We start from the raw sequence: 18,588 nt of genomic DNA, 5'->3' as shown, positions 1-18,588 counted from the left end.
CCATCTCACTGGCCTACACTTTACTTCTCTAGCCAAACTTGGGGTGGAGGTTGAGGCACACGGGGTATGGAACAGCATGAGCTGTTGCTTAACCCTCAGATCTGCCTGGCCCCATGTCTCTATTGAGATCCAGGAACTTGTGCACAGCTGCTCTGAATGGCAGGACGGGGCCAAGCAGGGAAGCACTGCATCTGGGAGGCAGCGCCTTATTAGTACTCTCCTCACCACACAAGCCAGTGCCATTCCTCCAGTTATATCCTTTCTCTGGCCTCAACAGTAAAAATCTCAAAGCAGTTCTTGTGTTGACAACTGAAATTGGCAGGTGATGGGATGAGACTTCAAAAACCAACGAACCTAACTCTGCCCCCCGCCTCCAGCCACCTGCAGAGACTGGAGGCCACAAGTCCTCCGCCTCAGTAGAGGAAAACACCTACACACAGAGATTCTATCTTCTCCAGGGGACGGGTAGCTACTTGAAGGAACACAGAGGACAGACAGGAGGTTTAACAGCTATTTTTATTCCCTAGGAACAAAATGCACGAGGAAACTCCAAAAGGAAATAGGTGCACAGATGACAGAATGACACGAGGGTGCCCCGGTTTAGGAGTTCACAGTACAGCACACTGTGTAAGGGTCTCTTAAGTACCACCTGAGGAGGGGTGGGGCCTGTGATGTAGAAAACTTGTCCCCTCTACACTAGGGACACCAAAGCCTCCCTCTCAAGAATCAAAGTAGGCAGAAAGAATGAGAGGGATTACAGCTAACCTGCAAGTGAGCGCAGGAGCCCACGGGGGCTGAGATGACCCAGGTTGACTTGGGAGTGAGGGAATCAGCCCCATGCTTACTGGTGGAGCTGGTCAATCTTGCTAAGCCAGGCCGCAGGGCAGTTGTAAGAAATACTGCTCCTACTCACTCCAAAGGTCCCTGGTCATACTTAGTCAAAAGCCACCCTTTTCTCGGAATATTCATTTATTTCCCCACTTGTAACATAATTCTGTACCTTACAAACCTGATCCTAAGAGAAGACTGGCAAGGGATAAGGAAAAACTGTCTCACCCTTGCATGCAACAGCTTCCATGGAAGTGAAAACATTAAAGATCAAGGTCCTCTGCTATGGGCTAGGTCGTCCTGGGCGCAGAGCACTGCAGAGCACCCCAGTGACTCATCTCTGCACTATAAAATGCCCTCTGGCTGCTCTTCTGCTCTGAGGACAGACTGGAGGCTTGCGTTCCCATCACTGGTCACAGGGAGGTCTCCTGGACAACGTAGGCAGGGCTGCGCGGCTGGTGGACAAGGCTGTCTTCGGCCATCCTCTCTTTGCTGTCATGCAGCGCTCCATTCCTCATCTTCTCTGCAAACAGGTTGGGGACCACGGGAACATCCTGGGAAACACAAAGGACAGAGATGAGGATGGGCAAGGGCAGGCGGAGCCAAGGTGAGGCAGTCCACTTCAGACCTTCCCAGAAGGGAGCCAGGCAGGCCCAGTGTGGGGAGCAGGAGGGCAGTAGAATGGCCACACAGGACAGCAGGCCTCACCTGGCTGTGGCTTCTCCAGCGAAGCCGCTTCTGGCAGGATAAGGGCAGGAGTGCGAGGAGCTTTGGCAACACAGGGTAAATGGTGCCGGGGTTCAGGGCCCGGCCCCGCATTCCCCCTGAAGGCAAAGGTGCTTGTCAGTCAGAGCCCCTCAGAGCAGCAAGCACCCTGCTCTCCCTGTCTGAGGCCTCAGTCCTCCAGACCACTCAGATGTCAGCAGAGAAGATGACTGGCTGCTGCTGACACTCCGTGTCCCAAGGGCAGGGTCCCACCTCCCCCAGACTAAAAAGTCCCTGTCAGCTCCTGTTTTTTCTGTGTGGCAATCCCATGCCCTCACCGGTGAGCAGACTGACAACCAGGCCCACTACGATGACTGTGGTGGAGTTGTGCGCACTGTACCACAAATAGGACAGGGAGTAGAGGCGCTGCAGCCCTGTGGGCCTGGGTGGGAGGAAAAGACAGTGAGCAGTGCTTTGGCAGGGCATTCTTCAGGCGCTTCGAGCCACCCACTACCTACAAGGTCTTAGAACCCAACCTAAACCTGCTTACGGCCTACGGTGACCCCTCCCCTTAGAAAAGCTGAGCTACCACCCGAGGAGAAAGACTGAGCCCTGCCTCACTTGGATAGTGTGGTGGAAGGCATCAGGGTGGTCACAGTGGCGATGGTCAGATTGCTGGGCAGGAAGGAGCTGGACCCATTAAGGGGAGGGGACGCCGCGGCAGAACTCATCCTGCTCACTATGCTCCCGATGCCGATCCAGAAGGCCATGGTGAGTCCAGCCAACAGGCCTATGATGGCACCCTGCCCAGAGACACTGTCAACTCTGTCACAGGCCAACCACAGACCTCCCCAGCAGCCCAGTTCCATCCACATGCATATCTGGGGAGCCAGATGAGCCACTCACAGGAGGGTTGGCACATGGAAAGAACATCCCAAGGCAGAAGAGGCCCAGCAGTGGCCCTCCAACCATGCCAAAGATGCTGAGTGCCGCCTGAAGTTGACGGAAACAGAGAAAAGAACACACAGGGTCAGAGACCCCAGCCTCAATGTCCAGTGACATCAGCTGCTGATTTCTTCCAGAGCAGGAATGGCTGTGGAGATGCACTCTGGGCTCTGAGGCAGAACTCTAGGTCTCTCTATGCTAACAACATCCTAGAAATGACACTGGGGCTCTTGGCCACTTGAGAGTCTGTTTATAGTTAAAGGCTAAGAATTTATGGGGCTAGTGAGATGGCTCAGGGGATAAAGGTGTTTGCTGTCAAGGCTGACAGCCTCGGTTCAATGTCCAGGACCCACATGGTGCAAGGCAAGAACCTCCACTTGAATACTAGCATGAGTATCCACACACAGGAAATAACTAAATGTACTTTTCTTTTTTTGATTTTTTTCAAGACAGGGCTTTTTTTGTGTGTAGCCCTGGCTGTCCTGGAAGTAGCTCTATAGACCAGCTTGGCCTTAAATTCAGAGATCCATCTGTCTCTGCCTTCCAAGTGCTGGGATTAAAAGGTATGCACCAAAAGCTGGGTGTGGTGGTACACACCTGTAATCCCAGCACTGGAGGCAAGGCAAGTAGATCTCTGTGAGCCCAGCCTGGTCTACAAAGTGAGTCCAGGACAGCCAGAGCTATAACACAGAGAAACCCTATCTCGAAACCCCCATTCCCTCCACCCCCCACCCCTCACACACAAAAAATGTATGCATCACCAAGCCCAACTTAATTAGATCCCTCTCAAAACATATGTCTTCATTTCCTGTTTCAAACATATCCTCCCACCCCCTGTCAAGGGCTTCTTTCTCGTCTCCACAATCACTACCTGGAGCACTGATCCCAGATAAGAAGAAATATAGGCCATTCCCAGGCATAGCAGTCCATAGGCAAAGGCTGGAGAGAAACAAGAGAGGAAATAAACTGATGAGCAACACACCCTCCAACCAAACTACCATGTCTGTACCTCCCAGCCCCGGCTGCTCTGTCCTCAGCCAGAGACCCTCATTCCTGCATGCAGTACATGAAGGCTGTGTGCTGCATGAGGCACGTGCTGAGGCCAGGACAAACAATCTCAGAAGAGCGGTAACAGTGGTCAGGGTCTATCTCAAAATAAACAAGACTTAAGAGCAGCCCTACCAAGGATTCGAGAAAGCATGATGGCGCGGGTTTCTGTCAACTCAGGGAACCAAGGTTGGACCAGGTCTTCCATCGTGACAGTTGCCAGTGAATTGAATGCCGAGGATATGGTGCTGCAGGAGGGCAAAGAGACGTGCTGGGTCAGCTCTGAGAGCCAGGAAAAGCAGAGCTAAGGACGCTACACAGGCATAAAGATAAGACACCACCCTGTCCATAGCCCAGGCTACCCCAGAGGTTTGAAGGCAAGCCTTTTCTGATGAAAGTACAGATTTGACCAAGTAGATGACTGATACTGTCAAATGAAAGTTTGTCTTGGGAGAAGCTAAACTGTGCCCTGCCATCCAAGACAGATGGGCACACTGTTCCAGCTGCAGGAGTTACCTGAGGGATCCACTGAAGAGGCAGGCAACGAAGAGCCCAGGCAGCCCTGGCATGTCCTTCAGGAGGTCCATCACAAAGTAGAGGACTAACTGCAAGCACAACAGAGCACTCAAAGCAACGCCACCTTCTGCTTCTGTGTGGAGAAGCCCCTGGACACACCCTTGGCAACCCGGAACCTGGGTGCACCAGGAAGGGGAGCCAGACATGAAGGCATCTGCCTCAAGTAGGGAGAAATGGGCTCTGAAGAGCAACCACACACAGCCCAATCAGGGCCACCTCCGATGAGCAGTGTGAGGTCAGCATGCTGCCTACCTCACCAAACCTGTCTTCTGTAAAATGAGGCTATTGGGAAGCTTAGATGAGAGCAGGCAGGTAACAGTTTCCAACAGAGCATGAGGGGAGTTGGTATCAGTTGGTCCCCACCCATCAAATGGGGTGATTAGATAAGATGGAGACCGGAATCTGACATGCTAGACAGCTGGGAACTCAGGGCAGCAAAGAACTATTCATCTGTTTTTTCCAGTTCAGCCACACAAATGCTCCGCTTAGGGACCCGGACTAGCTTCTCACGAGCACAAGAAGGCGGCAGAGTGGCCTTCTCACCTGGTCAGGGGCTGCTTGCTCTTGCTGGGGGCTCATATTATATTCCTTATAGTAGGCAAACATGACCAGGCCAATGAGGCAACTCAGACAGAGGGCCACTTGCTGGCAGGGGAACACTGCATAGCAGGAGCTGCAAGAGACCAAGATGACATTAACAGACTCTTACACATGCCTGTCTGAACTCCATAAAGTCCCCAGTAAGGGTTGGGCACCCTGAATCCTGTCCCATCCCGTTGCCTTTAGGGAAGCCCTTCCCAAGTGCTTTCTCCAAACCTTCCCATCCCGGCACTCACAGCACAGCAGCCTTCTCTGAGTGGGAACTGAGGTAGCGCTGCACCTGAGCCTGATTCACTCCATACAAGGAAAGCATCATAAAGACACCCCCAAAGGCCAGAGTCCAGAAAGTATGACGCACAAAGGGGTCGGGATCCAGCCTGTAATAAAAATACTACCTGGTGAGCAAGGTGCGGTGCACACCTGAGGTGCACTGGGGAGGCTGGGGGTCCAGGACAACCAAGACTACGCAGAGAAACCCTGTCTTGGAAAACAAACATAACAAAACCACCTGGTCACTGCCATAGCCAAGATGTTCATCTCTATGGTAAGAGAGGTCAGTGAAGAACAAAACTGAGCCACCACCTCTAGGCCATGAGAATGACAGAAGCACGGAGCCAGGAGACTCAAGGGGTGGCTCAGGAAGCCTAGCCTCATCTCAGGCATGCATCAAGGCAATGTCCCGGCCTATAAACACCAGCCAGGCCCCCACCATCACCTTTCTCCCTATTTGGGGTTTGCTAGCTTTCTGCTTACAGACCAGGCTCTGAAATGGACTCAGCCCCTAGGTGCTATAGATACCAGTCAGGGAAAGCACATACTTACTCAAGTTTAGCGATGTGACCATGCTTGGAAGCCACATCCCAGACATGCCCTAAGCCACCCACTCTGGCCGATCCTACAATGATGACCACCAGCTGCCCTAGGAACATGACCAGGGTTTGAAACACATCTGTCCAGATGACAGCCTTCAGCCCACCCTGCAGGAAAAACAGTATCTGTCAAAAACGTCAAGTCAGCCAGAGGAGGTGGACACTACACCACCAAGAAAGCCCTTGCACAGTCCTGACACTGCTGGAGTCACTGCACTTCCTACTTTCATAGCCCACACTTATCTTTTCCACCCTGCCCCACCCTGAAACGTCATCCCCTTTCTTGTGTCTGTTATGCTATCCCCTTTCCTTTCCCCATCTTCCTGCCATTATCCCAGGAACTACTGAAATTACCAGTGCAGTGTAGATGTTGCAGACGATTCCTAGGGCCAGCACAGACAGCCATAGATCAAATCCAGTCACTGTCAACAGATAAAAGTCACACTCCTCTCTCTAGAAGGTCTTTCAGGGAAGCCTTGCTGAGGGTAGCTACTCAAATCACAGAGAAGGTGCCCCATGCCCTCAATCCCAGCATTCTGGGAGGCAGAGACAGGTGGGTCTCTGAGAGATTAGCCTGGACTATATAGCAAAGAGCCAGAACAGCTGGCTACATAGAGACTTTGTCTCAAAAAACAAACAAAAATCCACCATAAAAATGAGGCAATTCAGCCGGGCGTGGTGGCACACGCCTTTAATCCCAGCACTCGGGAGGCAGAGGCAGGCGGATCGCTGTGAGTTCGAGGCCAGCCTGGTTTACAAAGTGAGTCCAGGGCAGCCAAGGCTACACAGAGAAACCTTGTCTCGAAAAAACAAAACAAAACAAAAAAACAAACAAACAAACAAACAAAAAAGGCAATTCATCACTAAAGATCGAATAAACCATTCCTCAACATGAGGAAAAACATTTTCATAGCGCCACTGAAATGTTGATTAACCAGTTCAGGTGTGGCATGGTAATGTTTGGTCAGCTGAAATGAACCAAGTCTACCTCTGCCACAGGCACAGACCAAGCATAGGGCACAGTCAATGGGTCAACTCTCAAGGTCAGACTGTTTGTAGTACTCTACCCTCTCTGCCCTCCTAAGGCATTTTCCCAGTCGGCCTCCTCACCTGCATTGAGGGCCAAAGACGGTGCATAGAGAGCAACTCCCATGTAGATCACCTATAGGTTGTGGGAGAGGATGTGAGGGGGTAAGAGACGCAGGTGGACTTCACCTGGGCTCACTTCCCTCACTTCTCCCAACACCTGACTTGCCACCACTGTCACATCTTCAGTGGCACTGGATAGGATGGCATCAGGGACGTGGCCACATTGCCACTGATAGGCATTTTAATCCTGTCGGTTTGAGAGCAAGGAAAGCTCCTCCCACTTCTGGAGCCTGAGTTCAGCTCCCCTCCCATGACCCAGGCTGTTGCCACACTATTCCACTTACCATCTGAAAGATGAAGGTCACAGTCCCACAGATCCGCACTGCTTTATTAAAGCGGAGCTCCAGGTACTAGGAGGTTACAAAGAATGCACACAGCCTTTATGGCGTGATGTTGCTGGACCCCAACCCTCACAACCCATAGGCTCGTTCCTCAAGAGGCCTAGTAAACAAGGGGATGGAGATCCAAAGCATATACTCCAGACCCCCTGAGCCTGGCACTCTCCTGCCCCTCCCCCAGCTTAGCTCCTCCTGGGAAGAAGGGAGGACCTGGGTGCAGTTATTCTTTAGGTGGACGTGTCCAGGCTGACAGCCTCTTCTTGGTGGCAGCCACCCCTTCCTGCTTACCTCATAGGCGCTGGTAAGATGCAGGCGGTAGAAGACAGGGATGAAGACGTGCGCAGGGATCAGCAGTCCCAGGAAGTAGGAGCACCCCAGGAACCAATACTGGGTTCCAAATCGGTAGATCTCAGCTGGTGCCCCCAGGATGGCCACGGCTGACTGGAAGGTGGCCAGTAGGGACAGTGCCACCGGAAGGCAGCCCATTTTGCGGTCTGCCATAAGCAGCTCACCGACAGTATGGCGGCCCCAGCCACGGCAAGCATGATAGAGCCCGATGACGAGGGAGAGGAGCAGCAACAGGCCGAACACCACATAGTCCACAACAGAGAAGGTGGAGCTAACCCTGCTGCTGTCTGAGGCTGTGTGGAAGGAAGCTGTAGTGCTCTCCCCAGCACTCATCCTCGCTGTGCCTGTGTTTTGCCCCAACTTGAGACTCCTGGGCTCTCAGCGGTCACTTGAGTGAGCAGGTACAGGCAAATGACTCCAGGCTGGCTCCTGGCTGTGTTTCACAGCGTTCCTCTTCCACCCAGCGACATGGTCCAGGGGGGAGCTGGAAGAATTCTCCTCTCAGTCACGCCTACCCTGCCCCCATGGCTGGCCACCTACAGGCTTTAGACCTGTCATGGCCAAACTCAGACTAGCCAGGCAACACAGCGGTGACTGCCTGCAAGGCATGGGGTAGGCTTGTTCGGTGGGAGGGAGGGAGGGAGCAGCAGAGCTGAGACAGACACAAGACAGGAACTTGGCCAGGACCTTTGGGTGTGCAGCTATGAAATTCAAGACCTTTCTTGTTTCTCCACCCAAGTAGTAAAATAAAAATCAACTCTAGCCTAATTTTCTTCATATAATCCCCTACTTCCATTTGCAGGCACAGACCCAGTCACTACAATGTATTGAGCCAGCAGAGCCCAGCCTGGCGCCACAGCCCAGCAGGGAAGAAATGGAGACTATTGACAGCAGGGTTTCCCCTATTCACCTTCCTCCACCTCGCTGAGGCATCATTCTCCCCCCCCCCCACTAACCATTGAGCTCACCTCCCTGACAGCTTCACCCCCATTCAGAACATCAGCAGCCCAGTCATTCTGTACCCCTCTCTTTCTTTTGGGATTAAAGGCATGTGCCACCACTGCCCAGGTGTACTCCTTCCTAAATATCCCTAATATCACTAGAGAAACCCTCCCTGCCAGACACACCAGTCAAGAGTGGTTCTGGTCAGAGTGGTAGGATTCAAAACTGAGACAGACAGGGCCTGCAGAGATACTCAGTGCTTAAGAGTACTTGCTCTTGCAGAGGACCTAGCTTCTATTCCCAGCATCCATATGGCAGCTCACAAGCATCTGTAACTCCAGTTCCAGGGGACCTGACTCCCTCTTACGCCCTCTGTGGCATGCAGCACACATGTGAGGCATGCATACATGCAGGCAAAACAGCCATATACACAAACAACTCTTTAAAATAGCAAGATAGACAAGGTGATGGGGCACTGTAAAGCAGCCAAAAGAGTCAAGGGTAGGACTCCAGGACTTCAGAAAAGACAGAACTAGCAGCAAGGTGAACAGCAAGCAAGGGATGTAAGTGGTCCCAACCATCCTGCTGAAAACAGACACATACCTGGAGAAGCAATCCCTGTTCTGAGGCAGAGCTGCCTGGAGCAGGACAGAGGGTAGAGTCTCCAATTCTGTTAGCTGAGGAGAGAGCAAGAAGTGGAGTTAGAGAAAAGCACAGGTGCTATTTGTTCTGGGCTCACCAGGGAGCCAAGCACTGTGCCTCAAGTGGGCCTTATCACCCTATGTGCCCCACTCAACCCTCGGGGCTCCAGAGAGGAGCAGAGAGCTCATACTCAGCAGCATTCTTAGATGGATTAGGCTCTGAGCCTAAACCGCTCTTGGCACCCTGTGTGCTAGATTGAGCTAGACAGGAGTTGCCTAGAGAAGCCTCGGAAAGTTGCTTTTCTAACGCCACACAAAAAGGTAGTAATTCTAAGAATATGCCACAATCTTTAAAAGAACAAAGGTGAGATCACACGATTCAGCGTAAATCACTCATTTCACACAGAAACACACAAAGGCCCAGATCACTCAAGCTCACTCTTTTCCCAGTGTGTATGTTTGTATGTATGTGACAGATTCATGAGTATGTGGAAGCTACAGGCTGCCGTCAGGTATCTTCCTCAGCCACTTTCCAGGCAGGGCTTCCCGAGCCGCCTACAGAGGTCTATGGGCAACAGCCATGCTTTGGTCTTCATACTTAGATGGCAAGCCCTTGACCTACGGAGCTACCCCCTCGCCTCTCAAGTAACCCTTCTAAAAGCATAACTGTCAAAGGCAGCATTAGGGACCTAGGCCTAGGGAGTCCTCATCCAGCCTACTCTTCCAAGTGTACTGCCTGTCTTCAAAAGCAATTCCCTAGAAGTACTCACTGGCACACAGGGGAAACCAGAGAATGCTATGCATTTATAAAGCCTAACTTATGACAGTTGGCATTCTCTGAATACAGGCAGGAGTGGTGGCACCCGCCTTTAACCCCAGCACTCAGGGAGGCAGAGGCAGGTGGATATCTGTGAGTTCAAGGCCTACAAAGCAAGTCCAGGACAGCCAAAGCCACACAGAGAAATCCTGTCTTGAAAAGCCAAAACATTCTCTGAATACCTGCTGTGTGAGCAGTAAGTAAAGTGCCTTACTGTCACTAGTTCATATTTTTGTCCCTTCAGAGAAACCAGCCACACCTTAGAGCCTATCTAGTACTCTCCCTAGGTACTAAATTCCCAGCTTACAGCAGCCTAGAGGCTCTTCCTAATAGACTATGGCTCTTATCCATCTAGTATGCGTCACTACACTTTGAGACCCCACCTTTCTAAACCCAACACCTTCTTCTCTAAGTTCTATAAACACAAGCAACTTCCTCTGTTTTGTGTGTTGGTTGCTGTAGAATCTTCTATCCTGCATAAGCACAGGATAGCCAGGTGGTGGCGGCACACCCCTTTAATCCCTGCACTTGGGAGGCAGAGGCAGGCGGATCTCTGAGTTCGAGGTCAGCCTGGTCTACAGTGGAAGTTCTAGGACAGCCAAGGCTACACAGAGAAACCCTATCTAGAGAGAGAAATCCTGTCTGGAGAGATAAAAGTAAAAGGGGGGGGGAGTGTCTGAGCTCAGGTCACATGTCCTACTGTCACAAATGCTAGTCTCTAGATCAAGAATCCCAACAGGCCTGGGCATGGTGGCACACGCCTTTAATCCCAGCACTTGGGAGGCAGAGGCAGGTGGATCACTGTGAGTTCGAGGCCAGCCTGGTCTACAAATAGAGTCTAGAACAGCCAAGTCTACACAGAGAAACCCTGTCTCAAAAAAACAAAACAAACAACAACAACAAGGAAGCCCAACAGGGATGCCCCAGGCCTTTGTATATTGTAACACCATGATAAGCTATCACTCTTTGGCAAACTGTCACTGCTATGAGATGATGAAAACTAGGTGGTGGCACCCGCCTTTAATCCCAGCACCAGGAGGCAGAGGCAGGCGGATCTTGAGTTCAAGGCCAGCCTGGTCTATAGAGTGAGTTCCAGGACAGCTAGGGCTGTTACACAGAAAGAAAGACAAGAAAACCTCTATAGGCTAATCTTATAATCCTAGCACACAGAGGGCAGAGATTGATGGATCTCTATGAATTCCAGCCCAACCAGAGCTACATAGTGAGTGAGACTTTGTCTCAAAATAAAAACACCAAGGGTTTGGGGGCGGGGGGTTGGTCCCTGGACTGACTGGGTCCCTCTACTTGTTTCCTTATTTGCATATAAGGCACTAAGAATCCTCTAGGATGGAGGAAGAAGCTCTAAGCAGACAGGAAAATGCCAACCCAGTAACACAGCCTTAATTTCACATGATCCAATTCTAGGAAAAGAACAGTGGCTTTCCAAAAACTCCCCTGATTCACACCAACAAACAGGTCTATCTCAGAGTAGTAGCCAAAAGCAGGCCAAATTATTTTACTAAGTAAGGTTCCCCCTCTTAAAAAGCCTCACTGTAAGCAGGGCATTGTGGACCACGCCTTTAATCCTAGCACTAGGGGAGGCAGAGGCAGGCAGATCTCTGAGTTCAAGGCCAGCCTGGTCTACAAAGTGAGCCCAGGACAGCCAAGGCTACACAGAGAAAAACCAAAAAAAGGAAAAAAAAAAAGTCTCACTGTAGTCACACACTGCACTGGGTTGCAGTGAAAGGAACTGAGGGTGTGTGGGTTTGTTTCTTGTAGTACTAGGAAATCATTGGGTCACAGCGCTAAATCCACACCTTCTTTCCCTTTGAAATGTACGGGAACACCTGCAGGGCCAACTGCCACCTACGTCTAGGGTTTAAAATTCCTCAAGAGCTAAATTGCCTTTCTCATTAAAACAAAACATTCTAGCAGCTAAATGTATTAATAAAGGTAAACTCAGAATTTCCAGGCAAAGCATGTAGAAAGGAAAACACAGGCATGTTACTAAGATGAACTCCATCTGTCTTTGGTGACCTTTTGAGGGGTCCTCACCAAGACCAATAGTAGTCCCCTTAAGTGTGAGGGGTCTCTCCCAGCGCCCTTCCAGTCAGGACTCCAGGCACTCTGCGGAAGCGCTACCTTGCCTAGCGTCGGTGGTTCGTCCAGGATTACCAAAGTTCCTTCGTTCTTTCCCAAACCAGCATTGTTCTATTCCTGGGAAAGCAAAGAAAATGAGTTAGGAAAGCGACTTTCCCGCTTCACCTTGGTGCCCGGGCTCGGGAACACTGCGCAACATTAAGGTAAAGAGTTCCCAGGCAGGCTCGTGTCCTCCTACCAGCGTTTGCCCTTCGCCCTCGGATCTTCGCTCCTCCATCACCCTTACCCTCTTTCGGCTCAGTTTTCCTCTTCTCTCCACACGTGGCGAACCCACCACTTTGCGCTAGCATTTAAGACTGTCCCCAAAGCCCACGCTGAGAGGCTCACTCCGCCCCGCCCCTCCCAGCTCCGCCCCTCCCGCCCCCAGGCGACTGAACCCAGCCTCTGGGCCCCTTGCCCAATCCCCGCCTCGCCCCGTACACCCCACCCCGGCCCGGCCCGGCCCACCTGCGAGATCTCCACACGTGGGTAGCTGGCCCGCCAGCAGGCCCGGCCCGCAGCGTCCGGCTCGGTGACAGCGGGACCCCGCCCCCCGCCCGCCCTGGTCGCCGAGCCGCCATGTTTACTCAGGGCGGATGAAGCGGCCCGGCCGTCCGCACCGGGCTGAGGCACCTTGCAATACGCTCAAAGCAACTAAGCGGTGACAGGAGAGGCCTGCGCTACAGGAAGACTGGAGAGATGGTGGGTCTGCCCACCGCCAACATGAGCCCAGAAACCCGTGAGCAGCCCCAAGCCCTCTGGCAAACTAGGCCACGCCCCGCGGCGCCTGCAGAGGGCGGATTAGGCCACGCCCCAGAGTGGCAGCCTTTACAAGGCTAGGCCACGCCTTAAGGCGGAGCCTCACGCTCAGCTCTCGCGAGCTGTCAAGAAGGTTGATTGGAATGGAAAATGGCGTCCCGGGAGCCGGGCAGTTGTGTGAGCCCGATACCGTGGGCTGCTGCCCTGCTCCTGGCCCTGGGCGTGGAAAGGGCCCTGGCTCTACCTGAGGTACAGAAGAAAGTTTGAGATGTGGCTGAAGAAGGTCGCTGGCCGTCAGCCTTGTGTCGAGCTCGCCCGCCGGTAGCCGTCCCCTTGGCCAGCCCGAAGCTCACTTTTCGTCCCTGAAGCTTCCCGTAGTCCTGAGCCTGCGGGGACCGTGCTCCCGAGTGCTCACGTAGTCCGGCCTCTGGCACCTTCGCCCTGCCCACATTCAGAGACCTTTGAAATTTGATCTCCTTGCTTTTGAATAACTTTGAGTTGTTCTTTGCGCTCCACAGTCCCTTGTGTTTCCTTCCAGCAGTCATTGCACGAATACTGTGCGTGGTGCACTGTCACTGTATCTTGTGATGTTAAAGTACGTTGTGTACCTGCAGCCTTTTAACACTTGCCAAACCATGCCCGTCGGGCGGATAAGCCTCTGCAGAGGATATGATATAGTCCAGTAACGATTCTCAAAGATGAGGCGAACACTTGTACAGTGCATTGATTTGGTGCCGGATTGTAAAAGGGAAAATACGGGTTCTATTGCCGCTCTGTGTTATAGGAATTCTCGAGAGCGTACTGACACTCTCGATCTTTGCTTGATCTACCTTTTTCTTTCTGGTGTCTTAATAAGGTTTCTTTTTCTTCTGCAGATATGCACCCAGTGTCCGGGAAGTGTGCAAAATCTGTCCAGAGTAGCTGCTTACTGTGAGGAGACATCCAAGCTAATGCAGGCCCGATGCTGTCTAAGTCAAAAGGGCGCCATCTTGGGGTGAGAGAGGAGAAGAGACATCCTTGGATAGCAAAAACAATTCCCAGACTGGAGTTTACAGGCTTTCCTAACTGGCTTTGGGGATAAATATTGGTACCTAACTGGAGGTATCTAACGCTTGATTCTAAAACGCTTAAACTTGATGTAGTATTTTTTTCGATAGGTAAACAGTCTTTTGATTTCTTTTTCCTGGACAAGTCATAGTTTTTGCCATTTTATAGGCCTTTGTGTCATCATCTAGAAATAGTTTTATTGTTAAGTCTTTGGATTATTTTTTACTAAAATACACTTGAATTTTTCTTCACTTTATTTTTTGTTTTTTTTAAGAGTGTGTGTGTGTGTAATGCCAGATGAGGGTGCTGGGACCTGAATGCAGGTAGGTTCTCTGCAGGAGCAGCACTCACTCTTAACTGCTAAGCCTTAATTTTTTTTTTTCTGTCTTGTTGTTATTTTGTTATTGTTGTTCTGGGTACTAGGGAGTGAACCTAGGACCTTGTGCATGCTAGTCAAGCTACCTTTTTTGGCTTAGCTTTTCTTTTTTGTTTCTTTGAAACAGGGTTGTGTTATATAGTCCTGGCTATCCTGGTACTCAGTATGTAGCACAAGATGGCCTCGAACTCATATCAACCCTGCTACGGCCTCCCAAGTACTGGGATTACAGGACTGAGCCATTACACCTGACTCCTTTCAGTAGTCTTTTTTTTTTTTTTTAAGATGTATTTATTTATTATGTATACAATGTTTGCCTGCATGTGCACATGCCCACCAGAAGAGGGCACAAGATCTCGTTATAGACGGTTGTGAGCCACCATGTGGTTGCTGGGAATTGAACTCAGGACCTTTGGAAGAGCAGTCAGTGCTCTTAACCACTGAGCCATCTCTCCAGCCCAGTAGTTATCTTTTTGACACATGATCTCACTAAATTGTCCACACCAACCTTGAGCTTGTGATCCTCCTGCCTCAGCTTCCTGAGTAGCTGGGATTATGGGCTTACACTACCAGCCCAGATGCTAAGTTATATGCTTTATAATGTTATTATTTTTGTAGTTTGTAGGTACTCAGTAAATGAAAAAAATAATATTGAAGTCCTTTGTTTGATTTTTTTGAGACAGGGTTTTAATGGATAGCCCTGGCTGCCCAGGAACTCATACCATAAACTAGACTGGTCTTAAACTCAGAGATCCACCTGCCTCTGTCTCCTAAACGCTGGGATTAAATGCTTCAACCCAACTTGAAGGCTTTACGTCTTTATGCATTTGCCATTTTTTAAAAAAAAAGATTTATTTCTTTATTATTATCTACACAATGTTCCGCCTATATGTACACCTGCAGGCCAGAAGAGGGCATCAGCTCCCATTACAGATGGTTGTGAGCCACCATGTGGCTTCTGGGAATTGAACTCAGGACCTCTGGAAGAGCAGTCAGTGCCCTTAACCTCTAAGCCATCTGTCCAGCCCTAAGCATTTACTATTATCTGTGACTGGAAATATGCTTTGGGAAAACTTAAGTTATTGCCTTTTCCCCCTTTTCATTTAAAATCTCTGTGGCTGGGCCTGGCATAAATTTGTCAATACTTAGCACGAGGATCAACCTTGCAAGGTAACCTTCAGCTACCTAGTGAATCTGAGGCTAGCCTAGGCTACACTGAGACCTTGTCCCAAAAGGAAATGATCTCCTGAGCGGTGTGGTTCTTGTCTCTAATCCCTGCATTTGAGAAGCCAAGGCAGGAGGATTGTCACAAGGTTGAGACCAAAATGGGCTACAAGAGTGAGATCTTGTTTCAAAACAAAACAAAGTCAGCTGGGCACGGTGGTGGCGCACGCCTTTAATCCCAGCACTCAGACTCAGAGGCAGGCGGATCTCTGAGTTTGAGGCCACCCTGGTCTACAAAGTGAGATCCAGGGCAGCCAGGGCTATTAAACAGAGAAACCCTGTCTGGAAAAACAAAACAAAATCTGTATAGAGCAGTGGCTGTGGCTCAGTGATTCAGTTCTTGCCTCAAATGCACAAGGCCCTGGGTTCAATCCCCAGAAACAACAACAAAAACTTCTAAGTCTGAGAATCATAGTATGAGAAAAAAGAAATCCACAAAGTTTCTTCAGACATTTGCACACCACATAGCTGCACTAATTAGAACTGTGTAGCCCAACAGAAGTTGCTGCTGATCAAAATGCTCCATATCAGCACCGGTCAGCACAGGAGCCACGATTTCATATGTGTTTGAAGTGTCACTTGTGAGACTGAACGAATTTAGGATAAATTAAAATGTCTACATGTAGGCCGGGCGTGGTGGCGCACGCCTTTAATCCCAGCACTCGGGAGGCAGAGGCGGGCGGATTGCTGTGAGTTCGAGGCCAGCCTGGTCTACAAAGTGAGACCAGGACAGCCAAGCCTACACAGAGAAACCCTGTCTCGGGGGGAAAAATGTCTACATGTAGCTGGGTGTGGTGGTGCATGCCTGTAATCCCATTACTTAGGGAGGCAGAGGCAGGTGGATCACTGTGAGTTCGAGGCCAGCCTGGTCTACAAAGTGAGTCCAGGACAGCCAGGGATACACAGAGAAACCCTGTGTGGAAACAACAAACAAACAAAAAGGTGTACTTGTAGCTAAGGCTAACTAGATTGGAGAATATGCAATCACAGTATCCACTACCAAAGCCTTAATCTTACAGTCCTGAACATAATGGTGTCCCATCAGTGTAGCCTAAGGAGGCATGAGAAAGCAGTGCAGTTTCACTAACTACTTTGTTCCTTCAGGCTAGATCTCCAGAACTGTTCCCTGAAGGATCCTGGTCAGAGTTTCTTTCAGGCTTACACTGCTGTTATCATGTGAGTGCTTACGCGTTTTCTTGCCCAAAACGTAAATATGGTGATGGGAAAGTCTTTGGTGATAACTCTGTAAAAGGTAGATTAGTGGTGTCTAGACCTGTACAACTGAGGATAAGAACTGGAGCCGGGCGTGGTGGCGCACGCCTTTAATCCCAGCACTCGGGAGGCAGAGACAGGCGGATTGCTGTGAGTTCGAGGCCAGCCTGGTCTACAAAGCAAGTCTAGGACAGCCAAGGCTACACAGAGAAACCTTGTCTCAAAAAACCAAAAAAAAAAAAAAAAAAAAAGAAAAGAAAAAAAGAAAAAAAAGAACTGGATTAGCAGCCCAGGAAAGCAGTATACAGGTTAATAGCATGCTCTTCTAGACAGAATACTAACAGTGTGCCCTTTGCAGAGACCTTCAAGCAAATCCTCTCAAGGGTGATTTGGCCAACACCTTTCGTGGTTTTACTCAGCTCCAGACTCTGTGAGTAACAGAGTGGGAAAGAGAATCATAGACTGCCAAGTGCTCGGCAACATCAGAGTAGCTGCTGCTGCTGCTGCTGCATGTGTGTGTGTGTGTGTGTGTGTGTGTGTGTGTGTGTGTGTGTATGTGTGCGTGCGCATGCCACACGATTGTGCATGCATGCCACACGAGTGAGTGCATGTGTCTGAGTGAGTTCATATATACATGTTCATGTGTACATGTGTGCATGTGTGCATGTGTGTTGCTGATGTTTGTTCTACTGCTGAGCTATACCTTAACCTCTTTGGCTGTGCATTCATGCTCACGCGTGTTGTCTTCAGGATACTACCACAAGATGTCACCTGTCCTGGAGGTATTACTGCCTGGGAAAATGTTACCTCTTTCATGGACAAGCAAATTTGCCAAGGGCAAAAGGACCTTTGCAACAGCACCAGCAGCCCAGGTATGCTGCAGTATGGCCGCCTCACTAAGAAGTACTTTTCCTTCTATTTTTATTTTCTTTCATCTTTCTTCTATTTTTTGTTGGTTTTTGTTTTCTGAGACAGATTCTTTCTGATCTGGAACTTGTGTACAACAGAACTCAGAGAGATTTGCCTGCCCTTGCCTCCCAAATCCAAAGTTAGGTGTTTCCCACCCAGCCCAGCTTTTCCCTCTACTTTTGACCTAGAAATAATTAAGAGAATCTAAGCGGATATTTGAGAAAAATACCTAATGAGATCCAGTGACATCCTTCCATACAAGTACCAGGGCCCAGCCCTGTTTAGCTTGTGAGATCACAGGAGGTTGGCACTTCAGGGTCATGTGGCCTTAGACTCTAGTGACTCTGTTTTTCTCTGGCTCTCAGAACTGTGTCCTGAGAACGGCTCTTGTGCATCTGATGGTCCTGGCCTTTTGCAGTGCATTTGTGCTGATGGTTTCCATGGATACAAGTGTATGAGGCAGGTGAGGAACTGGGCCTTTTAGACATAAAGGAATCATTAGGCAAGAACCTCTCTGAAGGAAATACAAGACAAGGAACTGATGCCAGTTGCTGGTAGGAAACTCTAAGGGAAGTGCCCAAGATGAGGGGGTGGGTGGCTGAGAAAGAGCTGCGTGTTAGATCGTGGCCCTGTGTGTATGCACCCCTGTGACTTGTTGTGTGTTTGATTGCTAATCACAGGGCTCCTTTTCACTGCTTATGTTCTTTGGGATTCTGGGGTCCGCCACGCTAGCCATCTCCATTCTACTTTGGGGAACCCAGCGCCGAAAGGCCAAGGCTTCATGAACCATACAGAGCTTCCTGCTTACCTGAGAGCACCCTAATCTATTGCGTCTCTGCCAGGAAGATTTGCTCCGCTGACAAACACTAGTGGCCGGCGAGCCAATGCTGCTCAAGGCTGAAGCTGCCAGAGATGAGGAAAGAGTTAAATTGCACCACCTGGGGGAGGGGTCTTGTGGACACTCGGTTAGGAGTGGAGGAGTACTAGTTTGTATTATTGACTACAATAAACACTTTTCGTCCCATTGTTTTAGGGAATACTGCCCTACCTTTGCGTGTTTCTTGTTTGGATGGGCTGATTTGGGAGGGTCAGGTGTCTCGGCTCTCTAAGGTTTTGT

The 18,588-nt window shown here is 50.2% G+C and overlaps 2 protein-coding genes across 10 annotated transcripts; one reads left to right on the top strand and one right to left on the bottom strand.

Annotated features, from left to right (window-relative positions):
- Positions 1 to 497: 497 nt before the first annotated feature.
- On the bottom strand, positions 498 to 13,085 carry SLC5A6 (solute carrier family 5 member 6). Of its 6 annotated transcripts, none has more exons than XM_084793047.1 (18): positions 12,948 to 13,085; positions 11,861 to 12,022; positions 8,951 to 9,024; positions 7,346 to 7,889; positions 7,004 to 7,069; positions 6,681 to 6,732; positions 5,925 to 5,992; positions 5,524 to 5,678; positions 4,938 to 5,078; positions 4,645 to 4,774; positions 4,042 to 4,130; positions 3,661 to 3,773; positions 3,350 to 3,417; positions 2,440 to 2,526; positions 2,155 to 2,336; positions 1,872 to 1,975; positions 1,537 to 1,652; positions 498 to 1,382 (listed from the first exon to the last, which is right to left on the bottom strand). In XM_084793047.1, exons 4-18 carry the CDS (start codon positions 7,736 to 7,738, stop codon positions 1,242 to 1,244), a joined length of 1,905 nt encoding a protein of 634 aa, XP_084649173.1. In that variant the 5' UTR covers positions 7,739 to 7,889; positions 8,951 to 9,024; positions 11,861 to 12,022; positions 12,948 to 13,085; the 3' UTR covers positions 498 to 1,241. The 6 variants fall into 6 exon arrangements, with proteins under 6 accessions (XP_084649173.1, XP_084649175.1, XP_084649174.1 ...); XM_084793049.1 differs by having other exon boundaries at positions 11,948 to 12,022; XM_084793048.1 differs by lacking the exon at positions 12,948 to 13,085 and adding an exon at positions 12,413 to 12,546.
- Positions 12,506 to 18,515, top strand: ATRAID (all-trans retinoic acid induced differentiation factor). Of its 4 annotated transcripts, none has more exons than XM_084793052.1 (7): positions 12,506 to 12,646; positions 13,579 to 13,697; positions 16,455 to 16,526; positions 16,921 to 16,992; positions 17,313 to 17,434; positions 17,837 to 17,934; positions 18,152 to 18,515. In XM_084793052.1, exons 1-7 carry the CDS (start codon positions 12,644 to 12,646, stop codon positions 18,254 to 18,256), a joined length of 591 nt encoding a protein of 196 aa, XP_084649178.1. In that variant the 5' UTR covers positions 12,506 to 12,643; the 3' UTR covers positions 18,257 to 18,515. The 4 variants fall into 4 exon arrangements, with proteins under 4 accessions (XP_084649178.1, XP_084649177.1, XP_084649179.1 ...); XM_084793051.1 differs by lacking the exon at positions 12,506 to 12,646 and adding an exon at positions 12,794 to 12,952; XM_084793053.1 differs by lacking the exon at positions 12,506 to 12,646 and adding an exon at positions 13,004 to 13,024.
- The last annotated feature ends 73 nt before the right edge of the window (positions 18,516 to 18,588 follow it).

This window comes from Acomys minous (assembly GCF_964271855.1).
Source record: "Acomys minous genome assembly, chromosome: 8".
In the NCBI taxonomy this organism is placed as follows: Eukaryota; Metazoa; Chordata; class Mammalia; order Rodentia; family Muridae; genus Acomys; species Acomys minous.
This window is presented reverse-complemented; position numbering and strand designations above follow the sequence as displayed.